Here is a 10,740-nt window from a genome sequence, read left to right on the forward strand (position 1 = left end):
CTTATGAAAAATGAGCAAAAGTGAAATTCCTTTCTTGCCCTAGCGAATTCATTGTTCTCTCGTGGCTCGTGTCTTCATGACCTCACTTGTCCTATGCTCGCTTCTCCCCTCCCTACTCTTTCCACTTCACTTTCTATTAAGCACACTAATACAAAAAAGTTCTTTCACTAGGGAAAGTAAATCACCTTATAATCTACTTTCACTTTCCCTTTCCTTTGGTGATCTACTTTACAAGTGCACTAACCCTTTTTGGGAGGTGATCGAAATATTTTGAAGTTGATGATGTAAGAAGTATATAATTTATGTAGACAAGTAAGTCAATACAACACCATTGGATTGCAAAATACCAAAAGAGGTCTGGAGCGGTAAAGAGGTAAACCTTTCTTTCTTGAAAGTTTTTTTGTTGTTTCTTATATTCATATTGATTCTGTTGTTACAAATAAACTTGATGCTAAATCTAAAATATGTTTCTTTATTGGCTATGGTGTTATCAAGTTTGGTTATCGCTTCTGGGATGGCCAAAGTCATAGGGTTATAAGAAGCAAGGACGTGATCTTCAATGAAGGTGCCCTGTATAAAGACAGGTTGAGAACAGAGTCTGAGAGCACTAGTGATGAAGTCAAAAAGTCTGAAGTGATTCAATTGAGAGATCTTCTAGTTATCGAGATGGAGAATATCGCTCAGGAAGACTCAGGAGATTTGCCAAAATTAGCAGACTACCATAGAGGTACTCTCCTGCACTAAATTATATTTCATTGACTGATAAAAGTGAACTAGAGAGTTATGAGGAAGCCGTTCAAGTTGATGAATCAACTAAGTGGGAGTTGGCCATGAAGGACAAGATGAATTCATTGTTATCCAATCAGACATGGCAGTTAACAGAGTTACCAAAAGGGAAGAAAGCCTTGTAGAATAAATGGGTGTACTGAATAAAAAAAGAATATGATGGTAGCAAGCGGTACAAGGCAAGACTAGTGATAAAAAACTTTCAACAAAAAGATTGCATTGGCTACACTGAGATTTTCTCTCTAGTAGTGAAATCAACTACTATTAGAACAATGTTTGGACTAGTCGCAAATGAAGACTGGCACTTAGAGCAATTGGATGTAAAAACAACTTTTCTTCATGGTGATTTGGAGGAAGAAATTTACATGATGCAACCACAAGGTTTCAAAGCACAAGGAAAGGAGAAAATGGTGTGCAAACTTCAAAAGAGTTTGTATGATCTTAAACAAGCTCCAAGATAGTGGTATAAGAAGTTTGACACCTTTATGAGTAGTAATGGTTTCTTGAGGTGTCAGGTAGATCATTGTTCTTATGTGAAGAAGCTTGATGAATCTTATATCATTCTCATACTATATGTTGATGACATGTTGATAGCAAATGCTTGCAAACAGGAAATAAAAAAGTTAAAAAGGGAGTTGTCCAAGAAGTTTGCAATGGAGGATGTGGGTACTGCAAAATAAATCCTTTGGATGAGGATTACTAGGGACATTGATGTCTTGAAACTGTCACAAGAAGAATATGTGAAGAAGGTGTTGAACAGATTCTACATGAATGATGCAAAACCAGTGAGTACTCCTTTGGCTAGTCATTTTAGGCTGTCTAAGGAGCAATCACCTTCTACAAAGTAGGAACGAGCCAACATGGTCAATGTGCCTTATGCTTTTTTTATTGGCAGTCTCATGTATGCCATGTTGTGCACTAGACCAAACATAGCTCATGTAGTGGGAGTTGTGAGCAGATATACGAGTAATCCAGGTAAGCAACATTGGGAAGCAATGAAGTAGATTCTTAGGTATTTGAGAGGCACTACAGATTCAACCTTATTTTTCAGAAAGTCAGACTTGGGATTACAGGGTTATGTAGATGTTGTCATGGCTGGAGACATTGATGGCAGGAAAAGTATCATTGGATATGTATACACATGAGTGGTACAAGAGTTAGTTGGGTCTCTAAGTTGTAGAAGATAGTTGTTCTTTCCACTACTAGGCAGAATATGTTGCTGTGACTGAAGCCAACAAAGAGATGGTATGGTTGCAATCTTTCTGGGAAGAACTAGGTCTCAAGCATGGGAGGAATGTGTTGTATTCTGACAATCAGAGTGTTATTCATTTAGCAAAGAATCTCGTTTATCATGCCAGAATAAAGTACATATTGGTGTGTTATCACTTCATCAAATCTACTCTAAAGGATGGAGCCTTAACACTTGAGAAGATTCAAGGAAATTAGAATTCGGTTGATTTGTTGACAAAGACTGTTACGATTGAGAAACTGAAGTTGTGTACAACTTCAGTTGGACTTCTCTCTATGAAATTTTTTTGCCATTACAGAGGAGATATTGATGATGGATTAGTCTCCAAGTGGGAGATTGTTAAGTTGTGGAGCCTAATCAATGTCCTATGCTGAGTCGGTCCACGATATATTAACTATTGTTTCATTAAGGGTAGTTTGGGAATTTTACTCTTATATCACGGTTGCTCTAATTTTCTCTTTATAATTGAGGAGCACCGCTATTAGAGTTTTATCTTCACCGATAAGGAGCTGGAGTTGTAGCCTGAGAGAGGTTAGAGAAAACACCTATAAGTGTGTGTGATTTTTATTGTATACTATTTCATCTTTATAGTGGATTACTGCAACGACATGTAGTCTCACCTTGAGGCGAACTTGTATCAATCTTGTTATTTTTTTATCCTTGTTTGTCCTTTCTTCTACAATTATTATTATTGATCTCGTTAGTTTGGAATTAGGGCATCTAATTCCTAGCAATATCTATAATCTGGCTAGAATTTTTCTTGTTGTGGCTCTAAATTTGGTCCTTCCCCCACTCAGATCTTTCTTTTCTATGAAGTTGCCCCTTCATCCCTCAAGAGATGAAATGTTCAAGAACATCTTTTTGAGTTCAAGAAATTGTTTGAGATTGCCATGGGGATACTTCACAAGGAAAAGATCACCATAGACCAGGAAGACACTGTTGTTGTATCTTGTTGTGTTGATGTTCCTATACTAGACCCCATAGTCTCGTGCCCTTGTTTGTTGTGTGATATCGTCATCTACCCCAGACTTCTCTTCAGTCTTGGAATCCAACTCATGATAGGAGTTCTCTTAAGAGAGAAGTGAAGCAACATGACGTCCCCTTCATCACTTCTCTTTCTTGATTATCTTCTTTCTCTTCTTGTCGCCTTTGTTAAAACAAAGATAGCCTACATAATTCTCATGTGCACGCAGTGAGGGGAGGAGTCATGCTCAGACTTGTTGCTGGATCTTTCAAGGCGAATATTATGTGGAGAGCTGGAACTCAGCAGCAAAATCATTTTCACCATCAGTGTAGATTCAATCTTGGACCTCATCTATTTTAACATCTTACATCAACACTGCAGAACTCGTCGAAACAACAAAAACAGGAGGAATAATTGAAGTTCAGGCAGTAGAATAGGACTACAATGCAAAGCTCAAACTTTTAATCAGCGAGATACTAAAGACCATAAGCTTCTTCAAGAAAAACAAGTAACAAAAGAAACGAAGAGAGACAAAACCAAATGAAAAGTATAGCAAGAGAGATAGAAGATCCAACCCAAGCAACAAAAAGATGAAAATTTAGATTTAACTTTTAACTGTGTTGGATTTAGGATCCCATGATAAGGTCCTCAACCAAGAGGGTGAGAGAGAGGAGAGAAAGAAGAAGAGGAGAAGAAAAGGAGAGGAAGAAGGAAGAGAGGAGAAAGGAGAGAGAGGGATGACTAAGGAGAGGGGAAAGAGAGAGCAGGCTTGAGAGAAAAGTCTAAGGAAGAATTTGAGAGAAGAAAGGAAACTTAATGATTTACCCCATGCCTTGAGTTTCTATTTATAGTTGAGGAAGGAAGTTCACAATGAATACAATGTCATTAGGGCTACAAGCTCTCAAAAGGAAAAGACATAAGTAGATATACATCATCTTCTTTAATTACTCCTTTGTGCCATCCTTATGAGATGACCATTAAATTACACCTTTTGCTACCTCCTTGACGTGGGGAAGGTATTTACCTTAATGCAACTTTGAGATGTCTTCCAACAGTCCCCCTCAAGCCGGAAGAGAAAAAACATTGTAGATATCCAACTTTCTACATATAGTGGTTACGATCTTGAATGTGAGTAGTTTTGAAAAAATGATTGCCACCTACCCTTGTGATGAAACTTGTCTGAGAGATATGATACTAGCCTAAAATTTCTCCTATGTAAAGTGGCAGTCCACCTCAATGTGTTTTGTCCTCTCATGGAAGACAAAATTTGAAGTGATATGAATAACCACTTGGTTGTCGCAATATAATTCCATAGAAGCTCCTTTATAGAATCCCAATTCAGTAAGAAGGGATTTAATACATAGAAGCTCAATGATTATGTGGGCCATAGCTCTGTACTTTGCTTCTACACTAGACCTTGCAATGATATTTTGGTTTTTGTTTATCCATGTAACCTGGTTTCCTCCCATAGATCCTTTTAGATATCTTAGTATCATTTGCAAGGTTTGCCAATGGGTAAGTTGTGGTTTGTGCATTTACTAACTCACCACACTCACTACATATAATATATTTAGTTTGGTCACTTTCTCTAGAGCTTGCATATAGCTTTGCATTAGTATCTATAGGAGTGTCTGCAAATCGTCCCCCCATCATCCCTATGTGCTCTAGTAGATCCTAAACGTAGTTTCTTGAGATAACATAAACCCTTGCTTTGACTAAATTACCTCAAATTCCTAGAAAATATTTTAGAAGTCCAAGATCATTTGTTTTAAATTCTTGGCATATCTTTTCTTTAACTTCTTTTATGTGGTCCGCATCACTACCAATTAAGACAATATCGTCCACATAAACTGCTAATTGTATTAGAACTTATGCTTAAGTGTTAGTCTTTGACTGTAACTGGGACATGGTTTAATTCTAATCTAGTTCTATTTATTTTCTCTACTATAAATAGAGGTTCATTATACTCAATTATGAACAAGTCAGTAAAGTATTTCTCTTTTCTAAAAAATCCAACAACCATCTATGAGCACTCGATTCCATATGCATCTTTTGTACAGGAGTTCTCCCCTTTTTTGTCCATTGTTTTCTTTAAGTTGGTGTCGGCTCCATTCTCCTTATTATCAGCTATTAGGGGTTGATTCATCTAAGTGTGCTCGACTCATCTTCGTGTTACACAATATTGGGGTCTATTCCTTCTTTTGAAATAAAATATATTGTAAGTTGGAGTCGAGTCCATTCCTCTTATTACCATCTATAAGGGGTCAACACTTTCTGAATGTGGTCAACTCCTTTGTGCTTCATGGTGCCAGAATCATTTTAAACAAAAACATATTGTATATTGATGTCAAGTCCTTCCTTTTTTATTCAAGTTATGGGGTTGAATTCATGTAGTCATGCTCAACTCCTTTAGCTTCTTCAGCTTAGGGCATGACTCCATCTGGTAAGGGGTCAACTCCACTTGTGGAAATGGCTTTTATACAACAATTTTTTGCACAAAATTCATTGGTACACTATAGTTAATTAACTTATTGTCAAAGTATTGGCTATTAGAGGAGCCATAATTATCAACTACCACAATCACATTAACCTAAAAGTACTTAGGCAAGTTGAACTCATTTAGCATAGATCTACACCACTTAAAGGGTTCTATTTCTCATTTTGCTGATGTGTCCTAGGGGGCTAAGAACTCATGTTTATAAGCCTTCTCATCACAATACTTTCTAAAATCTCTCATAAACTCACCAAGTCTATCACTTCTACTTCTAATAATTATGTACCCTTTTTCATTCTTAACCATGGTAGACCATCTGATGAATTTTCCAAAATGCATCACTTTTATGGTCAAGGAGTAAATCCCATATATATCTATAGAAATCATTAACAAGTACAAAAAAATATCTTTTTCACCAAGGTTTGCTACTTCAATGTCCCCATACCAATCCATATGAAGGTTTATAGAAGCTTAGTGGTGGAAATTATTTTCTTGAGCTTGAATAAGTTTCTCAATGATTTCCTTTCATGCAAGCATCAAATAAAACTTGATTTTCAAAATCAATCTTTGGAAAACCTTAGACAACATCCTTCTTTGAATTCTTTTCAAGAATTTAATGCTTACATGTCCAAGTCTTCTATACCATAACAATGTATCTTAATTATCGCTACAAGGCATACAACTTTGAATTCAACTAAATCATTTATTTTTAGCACATATATATCTCCTTCCTTTTTTTGCATTAAGAATCGATTTTGAGTTGAAAAACATTTTACATTAATTCGGCCCAAACTCTATTTTGAGTTCTTCACCACACAATCGACTGATACTTAAAAAAATTGTCGTTGAGACTTTCTACCAAAAAAAAAAAAAAAAACATAATGTAAGATAGGGTGGAGGATCATACCTATAGTCCTAGAGCTCCATGTCAATAAATAGACTTTTGCACCTGATCATGTGTTTTCTAAGAACAATATTCTTACTTTCCTATAGTTCTTGAGGCAACACCCCCAACACATAATGTATTTAATAGCACAATTATCAGTGTCAAGTAACTGCAACATAATGTATTTATCTAGAAAACAAACAAGCGTTGACATGGCCCAGAGCATAATCTGTCATCAGTTGATTGACAGAGAATAAAATATTATAAAGAAAAAGTTAGGGTATGATTTATTATTAACCACTCAAATACTAGGATAAAAAAAAAAAAACAGTCGTAGGCGGCTAAAAACAGCACGCAAGCGCTGCATTCAACGATGAATTATCAACTGGTCTCTGAACCCACACTTGCGTAGGGTTAACATTGAAGGAAAACTAATCTCTGAATTGGAAACACGTACTGGATATAGATCAGAGAGAGATCCACGCAAGAGAGGTGGGACAGTTGGGATAGGGAATCCCAAAGACGCAAGCTGGAAGAGCCAAGCGATTCATTTCATACAAGTGGAGCAGAGACGAAGAGGGTGAATTGCTGGAGAATTATAAGAATAGCTCTACTCGTTTAAGACTTGCTTCCCTCCCTTACCTCTTTCGTCACTGCAACCTTCCTTGCTTAGCAGGCTTTTTTACCTGCCCTATCCGCGAATATCCTTTGCTTCTGCAACGAAGAAACCGTCTTTAAAGGCATCGCAGCAGTACTGGCTGTGGACAGAGCAGGGTGTCAGCAGCAGCTCGAACCGCCTGAAACTACAGAAATGTCGTCGCAGAAAGACTCCTTCCCCATCAAAACCGTAGTGGTTTTAGTTCAGGAGAACAGGTCATTCGATCACATACTGGGATGGATGAAGTCTCTCAACCCTGAAATTGACGGCGTGACGGGGACCGAATGGAACCCGGTTTCGACCTCTGACTCAAATTCCGGACGGGTGATCTTCGGGAACCGTTCAGAGTACGTCGACCCGGATCCGGGGCATTCCTTTCAGGCCATCTACGAGCAGGTGTTTGGGGAGAAATTCCCGGCCGAGGGAGGAGGAGAGACATCGACGAATAAAGTTCCACTCATGAACGGGTTCGCACAGCAGGCTGAGAGCCAGCAGAAGGGCCTCTCGGAGACGGTCATGAACGGATTCCGGCCTGAGGCAGTGCCTGTTTACGAGAAGCTGGTAGCCGAGTTCGCCGTCTTCGACAGATGGTTCGCCTCCATGCCAGCGTCGACGCAGCCGAATCGCTTGTTTGTGCACTCCGCCACATCTCACGGGCTAACAAGTAACGACACGAAGAAGCTCATAGCTGGGCTTCCGCAGAAAACAATCTTTGAATCCTTGGATGAGGCAGGCTTCTCGTTTGGGATATATTTCCAGTATCCTCCAGCCACCCTATTTTACAGGTGAGCTAAATATCAAATACTTGTTTTCGTTTCGGATCTTACCAGCTCAAAATTTTCCCGTTAATCTGTTTGATTTTAAAATTTGGAAAGGGTTTAATGAATTTCGGAATTTTTCTGCCAAACTATATAAAACATGACTTGTTCCTGCTAGGCAATAATGGAAAATTATTCTACCAAAGGGAAGTTGGAACCCACCCGTAAGCCATTACCCATACGATATTAAGCCTTTGCTTGCAAGACAGTCTGTAGCTCTTAAAGTCAAATAACTTTTTAGAGAGAAAGACTTGGTGGAAGATTTAGAAGGGCGTTGCAGTTCCTGGAAGTTATCCCAGTAGTTGTAGAACAGGATAGGGATTTCTGGTCAAATTTGGGGCTCCTCGCTTAAGGATGTCAGTGGTCGAATGAAATTTTTAAAGTAATTTGGGTCTTAATGTAGCATAATTTTCAAAACTTTTAGTTTAATATCGTTTAAGAAATGTAATAATCTAATAACTATCTTGAGAAACATAAGAAAAGTACTGAGTTTGAAAATAAAATGACTAATGTGGGTTAGGTAGTTCTTGTTTTGTATCTTCTTCCTCGTTTCCAAATAACTTTATAATTTCATCTGCTTCGTAACTACTGTTTTCATTCACTCTTATCTCCCTGAAGCTGGTCTGCTAACGATGACAGATCTGGGCATAAACTGTGACAGGAATCTAAGGAAACTGAAATACATTGGGAAATTCCACGATTTCGATCTCTCGTTCAAGAGGCACTGCGAAGAGGGGAAGTTGCCCAATTACGTGGTGGTGGAGCAGAGATACTTCGACCTCAAAATCTTACCAGGAAACGACGATCACCCTTCTCATGACGTCTCCGAAGGCCAGAAATTCGTCAAACAAGTGTACGAGGCCTTGAGAGCCAGCCCGCAGTGGAACGAGATCCTCTTCATCGTCACCTACGACGAGCACGGCGGCTTCTACGACCACGTCCCCACCCCTGTAACCGGCGTTCCGAGTCCAGATGACATCGTCGGCCCTGAGCCATTCAATTTCCGATTCGATCGTCTCGGTGTGAGGGTTCCCACCATCATGATTTCTCCATGGATAGAACGAGGAACAGGTGGACTTCATCATTTTTGTGAGCTTCATTAACTGATGACGAAATGGTGATCAAAGCCTTTAATTTACTCAATCTGGGTTGTCAATCACAGTTGTGCACAGGGCGTCGGGACCATACCCTGCATCAGAGTTCGAGCATTCTTCAATTCCTGCAACGGTGAAGAAGATTTTCGATCTCAAGGACTTTCTCACTAAGCGTGACGCCTGGGCTGGCACTTTCGAAACCGTGATCAATCGTCAAACTCCCAGGACAGATTGCCCATGTGAAGATTATAACTCTTCTCTGTCCCTTTTTTTCTCGTATCCTTTCTCTGATTTATAATCTCTTCGACTAATGTTGCCCTTCGTTTTTTTTCTTTCTTTTGATCGTATACGAGGCAGTGACAATGCCGGTACCAAAGCGACTGCGAGCAACGGACGCAAACGAACAGTCGAACCTAAGCGAGTTTCAGCAGGAATTAGTGCAACTGGCGGCAGTTCTGAATGGCGACTGCAAGAAGGACATTTACCCGGACAAACTAGTAGAAAACATGACAGTCGGAGAAGCGAGCAAGTACGTCATAGAAGCATTTAAGATCTTCTCACAAGCATGCGAGAATGGGAAAAGAAATGGCATGGACGAATCAGAGATCGTCGCTGTGGAAAGGCAGCAGTCATCATCGAAGAAGCCAAAGAACTCATTTCTTAATAAGATGTTCGCCTGTTTTGCTTGTGCTAATGCTTAAATATTGTCATACAGAATAACACCCAAGACAGGTTTGAAAGAATGATTTTTCAATTTAGATCCTAAAATCAGGGGAAACAAATTATTTCCTACAATTATGCTAATTATACAACTCATAATTTTACATTATAGTTTTGCATCCATTCCCCCTCAAGTTGGTGCATAGATGTCGACACTGCCCAATTTGTTAATTATACCATGAAATGCCTTCCCTGAAACTGCCTTCGTGAGTATATCAGCCAGCTGATTATCAGATTGAATAAAAGGAAATTGTATATATCCTTTGCATCGAGGTTTTCCATGATGAAATGATGATCAATTTCAACATGTTTAGTGCGATCATGTTGAACAAGATTTGGTGTAATTGCGATGGCTGCCTTATTATTACATTGGGGATTCATAGGTTTAGCGTATATAATCCCTAAGTCCCTCAATATGTTCCTTATCCATAACAACTTGCATACACCATGAGCCATACCTCGAAATTCAGCTTCAACACTTTATCTTGATACTACCTTCTGTCTTTTCCATGTGACAAAATTTTCTTCCACAAAAGTAAAGTAACCAGACGTAGATCTTCTGGTGGTCTGATCATCTGCTCAATCAGAATTTGTATATCCTTCAATGTTAGAGATACCTTTTTTTGAGAATAACAAACCTTTTCCTAGAGCACTATTTAAGTATCTCAAGATCCGATAGACCACTTCCATATGTTCTTCACTTGTTGCATGCATGAACTGACTCACAATGCTCACTACATATGTGGCATTTGGCCTTGTGTGTGATAGATAGATTGATCTTCCAATTAATAGCTGATAACACTTTTTGTCTGTTGGGGTCTGATTTGGGAGAATTACGAGTTTATAATTCATTTCCATGGACGTCTCTACTGGTTTACAATCAAACATTCCGGTTTCGGCTAGAAGATCCAACACATAATTTCTTTGTGAAAGGAAGACTCCATGTTTCAATCTTACAACCTCAATTCCAAAAAAAATTTGAGTTGTCCGATATCCTTCATTTGGAATTTAGTTTCTAAATACTCTTGTAAAACTTGTATTTCACATGGGTCATCTCCTGTCAAGACCATA

At 38.7% G+C, this 10,740-nt stretch overlaps 1 protein-coding gene across 1 annotated transcript; it reads left to right on the forward strand.

Annotated features, from left to right (window-relative positions):
• The first annotated feature begins 6,983 nt into the window (after positions 1-6,983).
• Positions 6,984-9,716, forward strand: LOC137934538 (non-specific phospholipase C4-like). Its single transcript, XM_068778941.1, has 4 exons — positions 6,984-7,822; positions 8,517-8,926; positions 9,018-9,188; positions 9,307-9,716. Exons 1-4 carry the CDS (start codon positions 7,191-7,193, stop codon positions 9,648-9,650), a joined length of 1,557 nt encoding a protein of 518 aa, XP_068635042.1. The 5' UTR covers positions 6,984-7,190; the 3' UTR covers positions 9,651-9,716.
• The last annotated feature ends 1,024 nt before the right edge of the window (positions 9,717-10,740 follow it).

Source organism: Aristolochia californica, unplaced genomic scaffold, assembly GCF_029961685.1.
Source record: "Aristolochia californica isolate CCGP_79_NKW_82.1479 unplaced genomic scaffold, dmAriCali1.0.hap1 SCAF_6, whole genome shotgun sequence".
Taxonomy (NCBI): Eukaryota; Viridiplantae; Streptophyta; class Magnoliopsida; order Piperales; family Aristolochiaceae; genus Aristolochia; species Aristolochia californica.

What these genes read in the sequence shown, in the direction of transcription:
- LOC137934538 (XM_068778941.1), top strand. Translation starts at nt 7,191, where the DNA reads ATGTCGTCGCAGAAAGACTCCTTCCCCATCAAAACCGTAGTGGTTTTA. An exon ending in CCAGCCACCCTATTTTACAG is followed by an intron (nt 7,823 to 8,516) that starts GTGAGCTAAATA and finishes AAACTGTGACAG; the next exon opens with GAATCTAAGGAAACTGAAAT. An exon ending in ATGGATAGAACGAGGAACAG is followed by an intron (nt 8,927 to 9,017) that starts GTGGACTTCATC and finishes TGTCAATCACAG; the next exon opens with TTGTGCACAGGGCGTCGGGA.